At 42.3% G+C, this 18,941-nt stretch overlaps 1 protein-coding gene across 16 annotated transcripts in view; it reads left to right on the top strand.

The window, feature by feature from the left end:
* RUBCN (rubicon autophagy regulator) overlaps nt 1-18,941 on the top strand; it is a 75,007-nt gene that overhangs the window by 46,152 nt on the left and 9,914 nt on the right. For all 16 annotated transcript variants that reach the window (XM_077487628.1, XM_077487622.1, XM_077487631.1 and 13 more), the window contains 7 exons: nt 180-234; nt 7,276-7,408; nt 16,131-16,276; nt 16,362-16,426; nt 17,633-17,871; nt 18,055-18,116; nt 18,196-18,349. In XM_077487628.1, coding sequence (XP_077343754.1) covers nt 180-234; nt 7,276-7,408; nt 16,131-16,276; nt 16,362-16,426; nt 17,633-17,871; nt 18,055-18,116; nt 18,196-18,349 — 854 coding nt within the window. The remainder of the gene's footprint in view (nt 1-179; nt 235-7,275; nt 7,409-16,130; nt 16,277-16,361; nt 16,427-17,632; nt 17,872-18,054; nt 18,117-18,195; nt 18,350-18,941) is intronic.

Below are 18,941 nucleotides of genomic sequence, written 5' to 3'. Positions count from 1 at the left end.
ATAGATGAACTGATCTGAAATATATATGGCACTGCATTTATTCTGCCATTTGTGTGTCCCTAGATAGCCAGCACACATTCCTATGAAATATTCTTTTCTACAGATCTGAATTGTCTAATTATCACTGTATATGTTATGCATTTATTTACAATGTGATTTTCTTTTTTTTTTCTTTTTAGATGCAGACATTAAAAAGGCCACAAGTTTTCAGCCTATGCAAAATTCTGAATCCATGTGCGTTTGATGTGTAACATTTTATATTTTCTTTGGTACCCTAAAGCGGATCAAGCTGAACTCCAGGCAAACCAAGCTACATAAAATTGTAATACGTATATAAGAATTGACCACTACAGGGGCTACAGCACACTGTTGAGGTCATCCCTATACCATTGCCTCTTTTAAATCTGAACTCCAGGCCAATATAAGGCACAAATGAGAGCAACTCTGGATTCACTGCTAAAATAATAACATTTTTACTTTATTTAATGTAAGCACTTGAATTTGACTTGGTATCAGCTTTTTGCTGTCCACTGTACAGCAGAGCTCACTCTGGGCAAGGAAAAAGCAACACAAGAAGCCAGACAGTTGAGCTGCAGGGCAAGGAGCACATGGATGCAAAAATAGCAGAGATATGATCTCATCAGTGTGCTGCTTTTCTTTTTACTGTCCAGTCAAGGTGTGGGGAGAAGAAATAAAATTGTAAATGCAGCAAAAAGGGTCAGGTACCTTACTCTGCCAAGGAGTGTGCTGTTTGCCTGGGCTGTATAAATATCATGACTGGATGGACAAAATACAAATTCTTTGCTAAAACAGCTCTCGTATATGTATGTCTGTCTGCAGTTCAGCTTAAAGCCTAAGTTTAAACACACCAACAAAAATGTCAGCACAAGGAATTTACTTACCGTCAGTAAGTATCCCTTTTTCTGCTGGCTCCTCTATTTGTTGAAATCGTCCTCCTATTGATTTACCTCCTACACCTACCGCCGTAATCTTCCTGTGCGGCATTGGTTAATAGAGCCGATGATGCTGTGACAGGCACTCATTAGGAGTGCATGACCATTTTTCACCCAGCTCCTCCATTCATAGAAACTGGGCTATCACTTCAATAAATAAAACGATCTCTGAATAAAGGGGGCAGACCTTTCATTCATCTGCTGTTCTCTATTCAGAGATCGCTTTACATTCATAGAAGCTATAATAGTGCAGCCTCTATAAATGGAAAAGGTGGACAGTCAGTGTCACTCTTGATGAGAGCCTATCGCAGTTCCCTCTGATTTTTTTCTTTTTTCTTTCTTGTGTGACTAAGCTTAGGTTTTTCAAAGATTTCTACTGTGAAAAGCACTAGAGCCATGACTGACTCAGAGTGCAACCCCTCTATTCTAGTGGGATTACAGGAGGCCAATATCAACACTTATGTAAATGTTAATACTAGTTATATGTATAGATACCTTCAATTATTTTCTTATAAGCATGTATTTTTATAGATCTGCATGTAGCTTTTCTTCTAGGGAATTATAGACCTTTTATTGTTTCCTGATTTATATATATATATATAATATATATATATATATATATATATATATATATATATATATATGTGTGTGTGTGTGTGTTTTTTGTTTTTTTTGTTTTTTTTTTATGCAGGCTTTACATCATTTGTAGTGCTATGCAATAAACCTGCTTTAATGCTTCTTCTTATGCAGCCATACACTTGTAGATTTTGGCACTCTTCAGTCTTGGTAAAATACTTACTATCAAAAAGGAACATTGCCTTGCTCTATCTGCATATTTTTTTTATAACTCTTCAGGATGTTTAGCATTTTAGGCTAACTATACATGGCCAGGTGGCCCTCATTCAGCCCTTAGAGCTGAATGAGAGAAATCGCTCAAATTTTCCTCATTCTTGCTAGTCAGCAAGGATCGAGAAATCTCCCTGACGTTTTTATTACAGCAAGTACAAAAATAATTGTATTCCTTTTTGGACATTGTTGGACGCAGGTCTTTAATCTTCTTCAAGTTCATGTTGCCCCTGCATGAGGTTTGGACGCTGTCACCAGCAGGGTGGATGTTTTTTCTTTATCTTTCCGGTGCATCATCAATCCCTACATTTTTATGTGGGATCTCTACACTACCAGTTTATTGCTCTCTACACTTCTGCCTGGCCAAAATGATTTTTTTCTTCCACAGAAGAAACTTCAGGTTCTCCAATATCAGATTCAAGCTCTCCAGTCCAGGTGAGCCCTAGGTTGGCCTCCCTTGAGGCAGTTCATTTTGACCAGTCTCACTCAAGATTTCTACAATGCAGCATATTGTCATTGAGGGACAAGTAGAGATGCCTATTATTTGGCACCAGTGACCAGGTTGTCTGTGGCTTGGTGTCGCATGAATCTGGCTCTGTAATTCAGGAAGTCCTTCCTTTTCATCTTTTGGAAGATCCTCACAATGAATGCTGACATGTCGTTTTATGGAGGAGTTCTAGGTACCCTGATGGTGTAGGGACTTGGTCATCAGTGGATTTGTGTCTCTAGATAAACCCTCTGGAACTTTGGTTGATTTTGCTGTTGCAGTGCTGAACCATTCTGCTGTGTGGGCCTCCAGATGCAGCTGAAAAACCCCACAGCAGTGGCTTACATCGACCACCAGGGGAGGAACCAGAGGTCTTGCCGTGGCAAGATGTAGATTGGTTCTGGGCAGAACTTAACATTCAAGCCTTGTTTGTGTACAGTTTGACAGTGTACATCACAAGCATAAACAATTGGCTGGCAGACTTCCTCAGCCAGCAGCACCTGGACCCAGGGGAGTGGTCACTACACCCAAAGTTATTCCAAAATCTGTGTCACAGGTGGGGGTTGCTTGATGTGGACCTCTTGGTCAAGCAATCATGCTGGAAAGGCTTTTCTCCTGGTACAGGGATCCTCTAGCGCAGGGGTGGCCAACCAGACAAAGACCAAGAGCCACATTTTTTACCAAGTTACCGCAAAGAGCCACATCATACGCATGGGCACACATGAACATCACCCCATCCCTTCCTCATACACACATACTTTTGCTCAGCTGGATTTATTGTAAATGTCACACACTGTTTTAACACTACAAAGACCACAGGCCAGTCATTTTCAACAGTGAACACTGTGCACTCTCACACAGACAAACTCTGTTTAACCAAATCCATAACAAGAATAATACAACAATTTACAAAACATTTTTCCTTTTATTATGCGCATTATATGTGTTATTTAGTGGGACTTCTGGCAATCCTTGTCTTGAACAATCCTGTTCAAATCTGGCTTGTACTCCGTTGTTGTAACTCGAAGCAATTCTTTCACATGGGTGTCGGTCAGAACAGACCGATGCTTCGATTTCAAGTGTTTCAGGGTGGAAAACACAGACTCGCAGACATATGTTGACCCAAACATTGACAGTATCTTAAGTGCAGCTCGTTTGACATTGGGGTATTTTTCCATTGGCACAAGTTTCCAAAACTCAATGGTCCCTTCCTTTAAAGCAGGTTTCAGTTTGTCCTCTTCACGAAGATCAATCATCTGCATCTCAGCCGCACCCTCATCTATGACTAGCGGGGCTTTCAAACAGTCCGTCTCAGCGTTAAATGGGTCGACAAGGAACGTAATCTGTGGCCTTTTCAGTTGTAGATCACGGAACCGGGCCACAAAGCTTTCGTGCAGCTTTTCAAACAGTGTTGCATATCTGGCTCTTTGCTTGTTCAGGACGGCGCTGGTGACCTGCCCGCTGGCTTTTAGTAGAGTGGGAAAGTGTGTTAAATCTCCCTTTTGAATATGCGCCTTGAACAAATTCAGTTTGTTGACAAATGCAAACACACTTTGCACCAGATCAGGCAGCATTTTTAACTTACTCTGCAAGGTCAGGTTCAGTTTGTCCAAGTGACACAGCATGTCAACCAAAAGGGCCAGATCCATAACCCACTCGAGGTCCGAGAGCTGTGGATAGTCCTTGTTCTTCTCTTCCATGAACAGTTTCACAGCATCCAAAAGCTGGAAGAAGCGAGAGAGTACCTGGCCTTTTGACAGTCACCTTACAGTACAGTGTAGCGGCAGGTCACCTGGAAGCTCTTGGTCCAGCTCAGCGATGAGATTCTTGAATTGCTGGTGGTGAAGCGCATGTGTACGGATGTAGTTGACGATTGCCATCACAGGCTTCATGACACTGTCCAAATTCAATGTTTTAGACACAAGTTGCTCGCTGTGTATGATGCAGTGGAAATTCCAAAACTCTGGAAATGTTTGGTCATCTTTGCACAGCCCCACAAGCCTGTTCACAGATCCAATCATGGCTGGTGCTCCATCTGTGGCTATTGCAGTTAGTTTCGCTATGGGCAGATTTGCTTTCACAAATGCATCCATCATTGTATCTTTCACATCTATGCCACGGATTCTGTCTTTTAAAGGCATAATATCGAGGAGTTCCTCTTTGATCAAACAATCGTTTGACACAGACCGTACAAATATTACCAATTGAGCCTTGTTTTGTATGTCACAACTCTCATCCAATGCGACACTAAAATACTCACAAGCTTGAAGATCAGAGTGCAACTTTGACTGAATAGACATGTTAATGTCTGATATTCTGTGCTCAACAGTGTGGCGGGACAGTTGGAGGTCTGATACCATTCGTTTTAGTTTGTCGTTTTCAGGAGACAAGATTTCAACAACGTCACAGAGGCATTTTTTAATGAACTCCCCTTCATTGTATGGCTTTTTGGCCCGTGCAATGTTCCAAGCCAGTTGATACGATGCAAGCGTTACAGTCTCTGTGTGCTTTGTAAGTTTTTGGAAAAACTTTGCCTGCTTTTCTGTCTGACTTTTCAAAGTAACCAACTTGTGCTTGCGAAGTTCAGTCCCTTTTGGAAATTCCTGGTCGATGTTAGCATGGAGTGAGCTAAAGTGGCGCTGAAGGTTTGAAGCTTTGAAATGCGACAAGGACACCTGACATATAAGGCAGAATGGCTTTCCATTACGTTCAACAAAAAAATATAAACTCTCCCACTCTGTTAAAAATGTCCTGTGTTCTTCTTCATATTTTCGTTTTGCTGTGCATTTTTTTCCCTGCCATTTTGAGCACGAAAGGTTTACTCAAATGATTTTGCCCTTACTGAAAAACTGCCCACATGCACATTTGACGAAAATACAGAGCAAGGGGGTGGGGGAGTGAGTGAGGGGTGAGCGGAGGTGTGTGTGAGAGCGGATGGCGAACGACTGGAAAAGAGTAAGGAAGAGAAACGAAGATTGTTGAAACGAAGATTGTTTTTTGTTTGTGTTGTTGAACATAAGAGCCGCATGGAACCGGGCAAAGAGAGGAGCCGCAGGTTGGCCACCCCTGCTCTAGCGGAAGCAGAAGACGTTTTGTGGGATCAAAACACTCTTATCTATACTTTTTCTCCCCTGAAACTTCTTCCTTGTCAACATGGAGGACATTCTGGAGATCCTCATTGCTCTAGACTGGCCCAGACAGATACCTGCCCTAGTAAGATATCTGACAGAAAATCTGGGGACTCTTTCAGATCATCAGGATCTTTTTGTTCTTAGGGCTGTTTTACCATTCAGGCTTGCAGGCCAATGGCATGACTGTTGGCTATTCAGAAAGATCTTGGAACCTGTTTCCTACAGTGAAAATTTAGGAAGCCTACTTTGTGCAAGGTCTGTCATCAGACATGGAAAGCATACTTGGTGCAAGTCTTAGGGGCTTCCATGCTAAGACTTTCTCCATGGTACCTGGACCAGCTGTTGGCTGTCGGAACTATCATGGGCCAGGGTTCTGCCCTTTCCTTTTTGTATCAGAAGCTGTCAGCTTCTTACTTAAAGCAGAGCTCCACCCAAAAGGGGAAGCTCTGCTTATGTGCCTCCACTGCCACATTGGTTTTGACAGGTACCCACTCTCCCGGTTGCCTTTGCAGCGGCTAACTCCTCCAGAATTTCTCCTCCTCCCCCTGCTGCCAGGTCATTCACAAAGCAATGCGAATACACAGTAGGGGACCGGCTTCATTGCTAGTTTCTCTTACCGGAAAAAAAAAATGGCTCGGGTAAAGACACCACTAGATTTGTGGACAGGTAAGTGTCCTAATATTTGAAGTTGCCATCTACAGTAGTTTTTGCCTTTCACCAACACATTGTTCTTATTTCCCTCTCTCTGGCTTCAGCTCACCAAAAGGAAACTTCCCTCTGTTGTCTGGATGTGGTTTGGGATGTGTGAGTCTACCTCTCAGCCACTGCTTCTTACAGGACGACTCCATTCCCCTTTTTCTTATCCTGGATGAATCTCATAAGGGTGCTCCAGCTTCTTGTTCCATCATTTCTAGGTGGCTCAAACAGACCATCAATTCAGGCTTATGGTTTTGAGGATTGGGTTCCACCCTTCCTGTCAAGGTGCATTCTACTAGATCTGTAATGCCGTGTACACACGACCGGACTTTTTGACAGCAAAGGTCCGACGGAACGAGTCTGTCGGACAATTCGATCTTGTGCGGGCTCCATCGCGCCTTTGCTAGCTAAAAATCCGGCGGACTTTAGAAATAGAACATGTTTTAAATTTTTCAACCCGAACTCCGCCGGAACGAGAAATCAGTTTGTGTGTATGCTAGTCCGACGGACAAAAACCGACGCTAGGGCAGCTATTGGCTACTGGCTATGAACTTCCTTATTCTAGTCCAGTCGTATGTCATCACGTTCGAATCCGTCGGACTTTGGTGGAATTGTGTGTGGCCAAGTCCGTTCATTTGGAAAGTCCGTCGGAACTCCACCGAAACTCAGTCGGAAAGACCGACGGACCTAGTCCCTCAAAGCCCGGTCGTGTGTACGCGGCATTAGTGCTTCTTGTTGGGGTTTCTGGCACCAAGCTCTGGTTTCCTATACTTGCAGGGCCTTGTGTTTTGCTCACACAGTCTACCCTGTAGACATGTCATGCTCATTTGATGCCAGCTCTAGATGTTAGGTCCTTCAGGAGGCTCTTGAGCTGCAGGCAATCCTTTGTTTTCTGTTTTTCTTGGGTCTGTAAGCATTTGCTGTGTTGCTCAGTTAAACTGCTTTTGGAAGAAGTGAAAGCGTTCTCGTGTCCCTCACTGGATGAGAACAAAATGTGTATTACCTAAAAATGTACAACTTCCTGAACGTTATACATTTTATATGTTCATTTTGAGATCAGGCATAGTGAGAACAGAATTTCTTTTTTTTTTTTTCTTTTCTTACAAATTTAGATATGATGCTCCTCTGGACTACTGTCATACCAATGTCATTATCCTTGCAGATCTCACTTCTTCCTTCACTCCAACTCTGCTGAAGCTGTGGCCATGGGGCTCCTGAAACAGTTTGAGGGTATGCAGTTACCGGCTGCATCGGAGCTTGAATGGCTGGTTCCAGAACACGATGCACCTCAGAAGGTAAGCAGTAGTCTACATATATTGCTGTGTTTATGTGTGGAGCAAAATCTGAGGCATTGATTTAGCCCGTCTTTCGGTTAATGCTGAGATTTGTACATTATAAGATTCTTAAACAGCAGCTTATGTCTGTTGCTAATGACTCCATAACTCGGTGTTCTATGAAGAAATCTATGACCATTGGTGACATGTAAAGCTCTTTAAATGCTTTTTCAGCAGATATACATTCTTTCTATCAGACAATTCTGCCCTAAAGTGGTTGTAAACCCTTACATATATACAGTGAAGTGACTGACCTCAGGAGATGAAACAAATCTTCCTCCACACAGCATACAGGAACAGAGCTGAGGCTGTCAATAAGCAGGAGGTCCCTCCCCTGTCACCATTTTTCTCTTGGTGTCAAGAAAACTTGTCAGATATGATTCATGCTGATAGCAGAGGACTGAAGCAGAAGGCACAATTGACACTTAGTGCTCTTAATTGAGACAAGTACACACTATAGAGCAGTGGTCTCTAAACTGCGGCACGAGGGCTGAATGTGGCCCTTTGCTTTTCTTTATTCGGCCCTTGGGGCACTTTTCTTCCAACTGACACCAATCAAGGGACACCATTTCTCCCACTGACACCAATGATGGGGCACTAATCCTTTCACTGACACTAACGATGGGGCACTATTCTTCCCACTGACACTAATGATGGGGGGCACTATTCCTCCCACTAACAATAATGGTGAGGCGCTATTCCTCCCACACACCAGTGATGGGGCAATATTCCTCCTATTGAAACCAACAATGGGACGCTATTTCCATCTCTACCGCCAAGAATGGGGCGCGGTTTCCCTTGCTGCCGCCAAGAATGGGGCGCGGTTTCCCTTGCTGCCGCCAAGAATGGGGCGCGGTTTCCCTTGCTGCCGCCAAGAATGGGGCACGGTTTCCCTTGCTGCCGCCAAGAATGGGGCACGGTTTCCCTTGCTGCCGCCAAGAATGGGGCACAGTTTCCCTCGCTGCCACCAAGAATGGGGTTTTTAAGTACCATAGTTTGTCACCATTCCATAAGCGTGATGTGTTGGGTATCGATTTACTTGGCATAACATCATCTTTCACATTATACAAAAGCTAACTTTTTTCTTACTTTGTCACACCTTTTTTTGAAATAAAAAATATTTCAAAGATCTCCATTTTATTCTCTAGGGTCTCTGTTGAAAAAAAAATACGTAAAATGTTTGGGGGTTCTAAGTAATTTTTCTTTTTCCTAGATAATTACTATGAACCCCCAAACATTATGTTTTTTTTTTTTTTGCAGAGATCCTAGGGAATAAAATGGCAGCCGTTTTATGTCACACGGTGTTTGCGCAGCGATTTTTCAAACACGCTTTTTTTTGTGTGCAAATTAATGTGCAAATTTAATGAATAAAAAAAAAAAAAGCCAAAACAATAAAGCCCAATTCATTATATAATGTGAAAGATAATGTTATGCAGAGTAAATAGATACCTAACATGTCACGCTTTAAAATTTCGAACACTCATGGAATGGCGCCAAACTTTGGTACTTAAAAATCTCCATAGGCGACACTTTAACATTTTTTTTTTTTTACAGGTTACCTGTTTAGAGTTGCAGAAGAGGTCTTGGGCTAGAATTGTTACTCCCGCCCTAACATTCGTGACATACGTATGCGTTTGCTTCTGTGTGCAGGGACGGGGGTGCTTTTTAAAAAAAATTTTTTTTTTTAATTTGAATTTTTTTTTTTTTTTACACTTTCCGTTTTTTAAATATATCGCTGCACAGCGGGGGACCTGATGAGTGTGGCTGCAATCGCTGCCGGCCACGCGCGATTGCGAGCTCCTGCACGAGGATTTGTGTATGTAGACTCGCAAATCCCTGTGCTGTCAGAGGAAAGGAGACATATCGTTTGTGCCTACTATGTAGGAACAGCGAAATGTCTCCTCTTCTACTCTGTCCTATCCCCGTACAGTTAGAACACGCGGAGGGAACACACAATTAACCCCTTCCCTACCAGTTTCATTTACACAGTAATCAGTGCATTTCAATTGTTTTTATTTTTTACTAGCAAAGGTGCAATGTTCCAAAATGAGCAAGGTTGGGTTGGTAGTGGGTACGGTGATAATAAGGAAAGAATTGAGGTCAGACGCAGTGGTCACAACAGTGTGGACATGAGGATCAGGGGTAGTGGTGGTGGAGGAGGTGTTGGTGTGCAGGTGTCGTGATTAAAGCATGGTAGCAAGGTAACAGTTGCAGTAGTGAGCGGAAAGGGGGGTCATGCTGATGAGCTGGTGAGAGCAAGGTGGGAGAATGGGGATCTAACATAAACGCCATGCATGTTTGGCCAATATCTCATGGGGAAATGGTGTGTGTGTGTGAATGAATTGAACGTCATTCTGTGCATATTTTTAGGCCTCTTTCACATTGTATTTCTTCATTACAGGTACTTATATGGCACTGTCAATTTATGCAGCACTTTATATATATATATATATATATATATATATATATATATAATATGTATGTGTGTGTGTGTGTGTGTGTGTGTGTATGTATTATACATTCACATCAGTCCCTGCCCTTAAGGAGCTTACAATCTAAGGTCCCTACCTCACATTCATACATACACTTACTAGGGCCAATTTAGACAGAAGCCAATTAACCAGCATGTCTTTGGAGTATGTGAGTAAACCAAAGTACCCAGAGGGAGAACATGCAAACTCCATGCAGGTGGTGTCATAGTTCAAAGCAACGATCCTACTGCTGCTATGAGGAAGTGCTAACCACTGTGCTGCATGGGATCTGTTCGTGGATCCCCTGCGGATCAGAGTAGAGCGGGTGGATGGCAGGTCTGTGTCCGCTCTGCAGAAACCGAGGGGGGAGGGGATCCATTGTCTTTCATCTAGACTGCTCTGCTCTATGGGCAGCCAATAGTAAACAGACTCTGGTATCCGTTTACATCCGTCTGCCCTCCCTCCAATCTGAACCACCTTGGAGGACGGATTCCCTTCCTTTGGACTGGAGATAGGCCAGTCCATAGGGGTGAATGGACTGTCCGATCAGGTCAGCCTGGAAAACAGAGACGGATCTAATCGGACCCTTCGTAAGAAAGGTGCCTGAGGATTACTACTATGCATGTGGCAGCTAATAATACGTTCATCTCTAAGCCCTTGTACACACGGTCGGACATTCCGACGGAAAATGTCCGATCTGACCGTTTGTGGGCTCTATCGGACTTTTTCCGTCGGAATGTCCGACCATCAAAGTTTGAGAGCTGGATATAAAATTTTCCGATAACATGATCCGATCGGACTTTGTCCAATCGTTTGTAGAGAATTCCGATCGGACAAAGTGCCACACATGCCCAGATCAAATTACGAGACCAAAGCTATTGGCTCCTAGCCGCTACGTAGTCCTGTCGTAACGAAAGAATGTCATCACGTTCCAAACGATCGGATTTTCTGACAACTTTGTCCGACCGTGTGTATGCAATACCAGTTTCGGACAAAATCCTTTGGAAAAAATTAGACGGGTTTTGTTGTCGGAATGTCTGACCGTGTGTACAAAGGCTAAGAGGGCCAGGGGGTATAATTTAATCTTGAAATATTTGGATTTCTCAGTTACAGTTCAAGTGCTTAAACATTACAAGGTGTATCTGTAAGCAATTCATTTCTATTCCTGTGTTAATATTTTGGCTATGAAATATGATTTTCAACATGAAACTAAGGGGGAAAGAAAAAACGCCTTTCTTCTGTATTCTTATACAATAAATATAGGATGCAATCTGTGGACAAAAAAAGTGTAAAAACATTTGTTCTCATTTGATCAGCGGCACGTGAAAAAAATAGTTCTGCTGTTGATAAAAAAAGTATACATTTTATTCTATAATCTTTCCTGTTTAAATGACAATAAAATTATAATTCTGGTAAAAAGCAGTTTACAAATTAAATTAAATGAGGATTATATATATATATATATATATATATATATATATATATATATATATATATATATATATATATATATATATATATATATATATATATATATATATTTTATGAAAAAACAAATTTAATAAAGAGGGATCTTTAAACTGCACATGCAGATTCCGAAAAAAGATGGGAGAGAATTTTTTTTTTTTTTTTAATCTTCTTCTTCGTCGATTTGGCATGTGGAGGACACCATATTCCATGGAATTTTGTGGTACATCTGACTGAATAGAAATGTCATTCATCCCCAACCAACACCCACTTCTTGTTTCATTCTGTTGTGCATATAATCTCCAGTTCTTTCAGCCATTTACAATAACTTTTTTTTTGTTTTGTTTTTTCTACCAGATAAGTGCACAGTCTGACTGCACTTAAACTTGGAAGTTGAGTCTCAACCAATAGATTATCATTCAGATGTGTAGGAAATGTGTTTGCACAGTTCTTTTGATCTCTGATTAGGTGGTGAAAAATCAGCACAGCACTGATTGTATAGTTCTGTGGAGCTGGATTTGCATGTTTAATACAAAAACAGGTCTGACCGCTCCCAAATTCTCTTTCCACTATAATAATTGTCACTGTTAAAATTATATCCATTTAAAATATAAACACTATCCAATGCTGAGGCAAATATTGTGAGCAGTGTGAATAATGTGTAGTAAGTGATGTAAGGCCGCGTACACACGCGCGGACTGTTCGCCCAACTTTGTCCGCTGAACAGTGTTTGGGCGGACAGTCCGCTCGTGTGTGGGCTTTCAGCGGACAGTTGGACGGACAAGGTTTTTCGGAAATTCCGTAAAACTGTCCACTGAAACCTTGTTTGAGCGAACAGTCCGCCCGTGTGTAGGCTTGTTCGTCAAACAAAGTTGCGCGCATGCTCAGAAAGGATTTTCACGCCGAAAGCTATAATGCAGTGTATAGGACGTCGTATTTTTCGTCCCGTCGTACGTGCCGTTCACGTCATCGCGCACGGTTTCAGCAAACTGTTCGTCCGTCGTGTGTGGCCATGTCCGTCCATGCTAAGTTTGAGCGGACTGTTTGCCGAAACTGTTGGACGGACAAAGTTGGGCGAACAGTCCGCGCGTGTGTACGCGGCCTTAGATATAAAAAAAAAAAAAAATCGTATCCGTGTGTGTGTGTGTGTGTGTGTGTGTGTGTGTGTGTGTGTGTGTGTGTGTGTGTGTGTGTGTATATATGTATTTATATATTTTATGTGTGTGTGTGTGTGTGTGTGTGTATATATATGTATTTATATATTTTATATGTATATATAGTGTGTGTGTGTATATGTATATGTATGTGTGTATATATATATATATATATATATATATATATATATATATATATATATATATATATATATATATATATATATATATATATATATATATATATATATATATATATTATAATCACATTCGAGCTGCACAAAAATGAAAAAATTGCAATTTCTATTCAACACCCCTCACGATTTTAAGCCAGCATTTCCATGATTCATGTAACAAGTGCAGAGCCGTTCTCTGTACAGCTGTCCAAAAAAAAAAAACATCCAGCAAATGTTTATCAACATTGCTGAGAGATAAAAAGGAAAAATTTTAAGGCCTCATGCACACGAGACGCAGTTAAACGCGCGTTCAGATGCAGTTGGACAGTTTTTTCAACTGCACCTGAACTCATTCAATGTTATCCTATGTGTCCATGCACACAGTCTCGTTTTTTTGCGTTTATATGCAGTTGCGTTTAATCACGTTTTTCCAGAAGCAAAAAAATGCGTTCAGAGACAAAAATTTCTGCGTTTCAGACGCAAAACGGGGCTAAACGCGGCTAAACGCGGCTGAACGCGGCAACCGCGTTTAGCCGCGTTTGCGTTTATATGCGTTTTTAAAGGTGACCTTTTTTTTTACATTAAAAATCTCAAAAATGATTGCAAATGATGAAAAACCATTAGAAAAATATTTTAAACAATTGCAATTGCAAGTGGACAATCCACAACTTGTGGCAAGTGACGTGGCAAGTGGACAATCCACAACTTGTGGCAAGTGACATGGCAGGTGGCAAGTGATGTGGCAAGTGGACAATCCACAACTTGTGGCAAGTGACGTGGCAGGTGAAGTGGCAAGTGACGTGGAAAGTGGACAATAGACAACTTGTGGCAGGTGACGTGGCAAGTGACCTGGCAGGTGACGCGGCAAGTGACTTGGCAGGTGACGTGGCAAGTGGAAAATCAACAACTTGTGGCAGGTGACTGGCATGTGACGTGGCAAGTGGACAATCCATAACTTGTGGCAGGTGACGTGGCAAGTGACGTGGCAAGTGGACAATCCACTTGTGGCAGGTGACGTGGCAGGGGACGTGGCAAGGGACGTGGCAAGTGGACGATCCACAACTTGTGGCAGGTGATGTGGCTGGTGACGTGGCAAGTGGACAATCCACATCTTGTGTCAGGTGACGTGGCAGGTGACGTGGAAAGTGGTGTGGCAAGTGGACAATCCACAACTTGTGGCAGGTGATGTGGCTGGTGACGTGGTAAGTGGACAATCCACAACTTGTGGCAGATGGCATGGCAGGTGACGTGGAAAGTGGACAATCCACATCTTGTGGCAAGTGACGTGGCAAGTGGACAATCCACAACTTGTGGCAGGTTATGTGGCAAGTGATGTGGCAGGTGATGTGACAAGTGGACAATCCACATCTTGTGGCAAGTGACGTGGCAGGTGATGTGGCAAGTGGACAATCCACAACTTGTGGCAGGTGACGTGGCAGGTGATGTGGCAAGTGACGTGGCAGCTGACGTGGCAAGTGGACAATCCAAAACTTGTGGCAGGTGACGTGGCAAGTGACGTGGCAGGTGACGTGGCAAGTGATGTGGCAAGTGGACAATCCACAGCTTGTGGCAAGTGACGTGGCAAGTGGACAATCCACAACTTGTGGCAGGTGATGTGGCAGGTGACGTGGCAAGTGAACAATCCACAACTTGTGGCAGGTGACGTGGCAAGTGACGTGACAGGTGAAGTGGCAAGTGACGCGGCAAGTAGACAATCCACAACTTGTGGCAGGTGATGTGGCAAGTGACGTGGCAGGTGATGTGGCAAGTCACGTGGCAAGTGGACAATCCACAACTTGTGGCAGGTGATGTGGCTGGTGACGTGTCAAGTGGACAATCCACAGCTTGTGGCAGGTGGCATGGCAGATGACGTGGAAAGTGGACAATCCACATCTCGTGGCAAGTGACGTGGCAGCTGACGTGGCAAGTGACATGGCAAGTGGACAATCCAAAACTTGTGGCAGGTGACGTGGCAAGTGACGTGGCAGGTGACGTGGCAAGTGACGTGGCAAGTGGACAATCCACAACTTGTGGCAGGTGACGTGGCAGGTGACGTGGCAAGTGAACAATCCACAACTTGTGGCAGGTGATGTGGCAAGTGACGTGGCAGGTGATGTGGCAAGTGACGCGGCAAGTAGACAATCCACAACTTGTGGCAGGTGATGTGGCTGGTGACGTGGCAAGTGGACAATCCACAGCTTGTGGCAGGTGGCATGGCAGATGACGTGGAAAGTGGACAATCCACATCTCGTGGCAGGTGATGTGGCAAGTGACGTGGCAAGTGGACAATCCACAATTTGTGGCAGGTGACGTGGCAGGTGATGTGGCAAGTGGACAATCCCCAACTTGTGGCAAGTGACGTGGCAAGTGGACAATCCACAACTTGTGGCAGGTGCCGTGGCAAGTGACACGGCAAATGCAAGTGTACAACTGCTCTCTATGCTGCTGCTGCTCACTCTGATCAAAATAGCAGAAATAGTTAAAAAAAATGCTTTGAGAGCTTGGGGAGGGTCTACATGATGTTATCTTTATAAACGCGTCTAAACGCAAACGCGTCTAAACGCGTCTAAACGCGTCTAAACGCGACATGCAAACGCGGCAAAACGCGCGTTTCTAAACGCGCGTTTCAGCTTTTTTTTGACAGAGGTTTCATCTGCGTCTCGTGTGCATGAGGCCTAACATTTAGTTTTTAGATGAAAGTGATGAACTTCGGTGTGTAAGTCTTCATGTACACTGCTGCTGGTAAACGGATGTTTAGAAGCAGTTGGGCCTTTTTTTCAGCTGTCCATTAACTCTCCTCTGTTATCTTATCAGTACATGTGCACAAGGTCATTTATTGTCGTTTCTAGGCATAATTTTAAAGAGGATGTTGCGCTGAGAATCATGATCTTTTATTTGAAGCAAAAAATTGTGATTCTCATTTTTTTCAGAATCGTGCAGCTCTTCTATCTCTCGGTCTATCTATCTATCCTATTTGTGCAAGCATACTTCACAGGTCTGATGAGTGATGGAGGCTGTAATAGACCTCAGCACAAATTATGTCAATTCTGATCGCCATACTCCTTATTTCAGCATTCATTTATTGGTTTCCGGACATTACGACAATCATATAAAAAGCTTAAGAGAAAACGACTTGCTAGAAAACTCAAGTTGGTATGTGAAAAGTGTGGAAGTGTAGGAGGTGCATGGCATACCACTAACTGGCCAGAGAGCCATGTAACTAGTAGCTTTGTGCATTATCTTTGGGCTTAACATTTGCATTAAATAACTCTCTTCTAATCCAATGGTGGCGTTTTATAATTTTCAGCTGCTCAGAATAAAGTAAGCCCAGCTACAGCAGAAGTGTGAAACGCTGCTTGCACTTTACTGTCTTTGCACATGTATTTCTTATCCATTGTTTTATTATTACTTCTAGCTCCTGCCAATCCCAGATTCCATGCCAATCTCTCCAGATGATGGAGAACATGCAGACATTTACAAGCTACGGATTCGGGTACGAGGAAACTTGGAATGGGCCCCACCAAGACCACAGATCATCTTTAACATACACACCGCTCCAACGTATGCTATAAGAATACAGCTGTTTTTGTAAGGAGAGTCTGAGATTTGTCCTATGACATTTATCATATGCTTCAAATTTTTACAGGAAGAAGGTAGCAGTCACAAAGCAGAATTTCAGATGCGCTGGATGTGGTATTAGGATTGAACCTGGTAAGCTATTGAATCGGATTAAGGTTTTAGCTATGTGTGACATTTTTTTAATGCTGAACTCCGGGCAGATAAAAATGACCCGCATTAATGATACTCTGTATTCATTAAGATTTTTTTTTTTTAAAAAAGGATAAGTTCACTTTTGGGAACATGTTACATGTTCCCGTTTACAGGGTGGAACATGTTCCCAGTGCTGAAGCTACCGCCCGTGGCCTTCTCTCTCTCTGTAACAGTACGGGAGAAGTTCCCTGTATTAACTGATTTTTTTTTTTTTAACAGCGTGGCCGTGCGGGGCTTTACAAACACAGGCCGTGTCATTCATACACCGAGTTCTCAGTGTATTAATCCACTACATCCTTTGCGGCTGTTGGCTTGTAGTTCTCAATGAACCACCACGGGGCTGTTGAGCACTCTGGTAGTTTGAGTCTTCCAGTCAGTGTGAACCTGCCTGGCCATACTTTGTGCGGCCTACACTGAGTCTGCTGGAGTTCTCCATGGCACCAGCGATCTGGTGTTGGGCTATTGCTACTCCGAGCAATTGTATGTGAATACAGACCCTGTACGGAGACAATGTACATCTTGGATCAGCGGTTCTGTATAGTGAATTCTACACAAAAACTGGTGGCCCCCTAATCGTTAGGCTTGTATGTGGCCATGGTGCTGCGCAGTAAACTATCTGTGGCGTATGATTGTAGCTTTATGGTATAAGGGGTTTTAACGAGACAAAGTTACTGTAGTTAAAGTACCGTAAGTAGATCTAGCTTCTGTTAAATGACCAAAAGGACCCAGGTAACCAGTGTACATAAAGCCAGCTGACCCCACTTTGGAGATTTTTCTTTTATATTTATTTTGAAATACATTTTCCTTGGCCCCTCAATAGCAACTGCTCATTCCTAACATGAACTGAATTCTCAATTAATAAACTTTTTTTATTTTTTTTTATTTATTTTTTTACAAACCTCTTGTTGTGAATTTCTGGCACTTCCAACCAGTTTTTGATCCCAGAATGTTCAAAAACATCAGTGTATCCTACCATCAACAGTTTGTATCAACCCGCGAAATGATTGAAGTCAATAGTAGGTTGCTTTGACTGGTTCTCATATTGAATTTGCAGTGTTGGAATTGCTATGTATGACCAGCATGAGATTACTCAACAGAGCTTTTGTCTTGCAAGGCTATGACTACTTGTTGTTTTTTTTTTTTTAGATTACATCAAAAGGCTACGCTACTGTGAGTACTTGGGGAAGTATTTTTGCCAGTGCTGTCATGAGAATGCTCAGTCAGTCATCCCAGGACGCATTTTGAGGAAATGGGACTTCAGCAAATATTATGTCAGTAACTTTTCTAAGGACCTTCTAACCAAAATTTGGAGTGATCCTCTATTCAACCTCCACGATATAAATAGTGCCATGTACCGCAAAGTAAAAGCCCTGGAGCAAGTCCGGGTAGGTGTCCTTTATAAAATGAATCGGACCACTATTGACCTTCAAAGGGTCTGGATTAGGAAAGTTTTTTTTTTTTGTGTGTGTGTGTGTGTGTGTGTGTGTGTGTGTGTACACACACACACACACACACACACACACACAATAGTGCTATGTATAATGGAGCTTGTATGTTCTATTTTACAGTTATTAAGAATACAACTGGTACATCTGAAGAACATGTTCAAAACTTGCAGACTGGCCAAAAAGTGAGCTTATTTTAAACCTAATTTTGTGTTCTATGTTAATGAAAATCAAATCTTATAACTATGGAATGTTTTTCCACAGCATACTTGAATTATATGACAGCGTACCTGGACACCTTACTGAAGACCTTCATCTCTTCTCCCTGAATGACCTTACTGCCATTAAAAAGGGGGATTTGGGGCCCCGATTGAAAGAGTTAGTGAGGCTTGGAACCTTACATGTCGAAAAATGCATGGTGAGAATTTACATTAGTTTGTAAAGAGCTTCTTATACCTCCCCAGGTAGTTTTATTTTTTATTCTCCCCCCCCCCCCCATCACTGGAAAGTGAGAGCGATGCTTCCTCATTCAGCGTGCGCTCAGATCAAGAGAGCCTTTTAGCGCTTCAATCCACTGATTGTGAGTGCAATGTTTTCCAGGTTCCTCTGCAAGAACAAATAATAAATGCACATTTTCTTATTAATATGCATGCATTTATTATCATTATTTAAAAAAAAAAATTATATATAAATATATAGAGAGAGAGAGAGAGAGAGTATTATGATAAAATCTTCTAAATTTATTAACAAAATTATCTAAAAAGTCATGGTTAAAAGAACACATAGGCTTAACATAGGCTTAAAACCCATAAATGTGGTCCGTAAACTGTTGGCATAGAGTTGAATCCCGACATGTTGCGCCCTATGTATTGGGCTTTTTCAGGGGATGCTACTTGCTTGGGGTCTCAGCCTTCTACACAAGGATATACAAATAGGATACCATAATTATTGCACAATGAATGTTTATATATATATATATATATATATATATATATATATATATATATATA

Source organism: Lithobates pipiens, unplaced genomic scaffold, assembly GCF_037356315.1.
Source record: "Lithobates pipiens isolate NorthernLeopardFrog02 unplaced genomic scaffold, aLitPip1_a1.2 Scaffold_18, whole genome shotgun sequence".
In the NCBI taxonomy this organism is placed as follows: Eukaryota; Metazoa; Chordata; class Amphibia; order Anura; family Ranidae; genus Lithobates; species Lithobates pipiens.
This window is presented reverse-complemented; position numbering and strand designations above follow the sequence as displayed.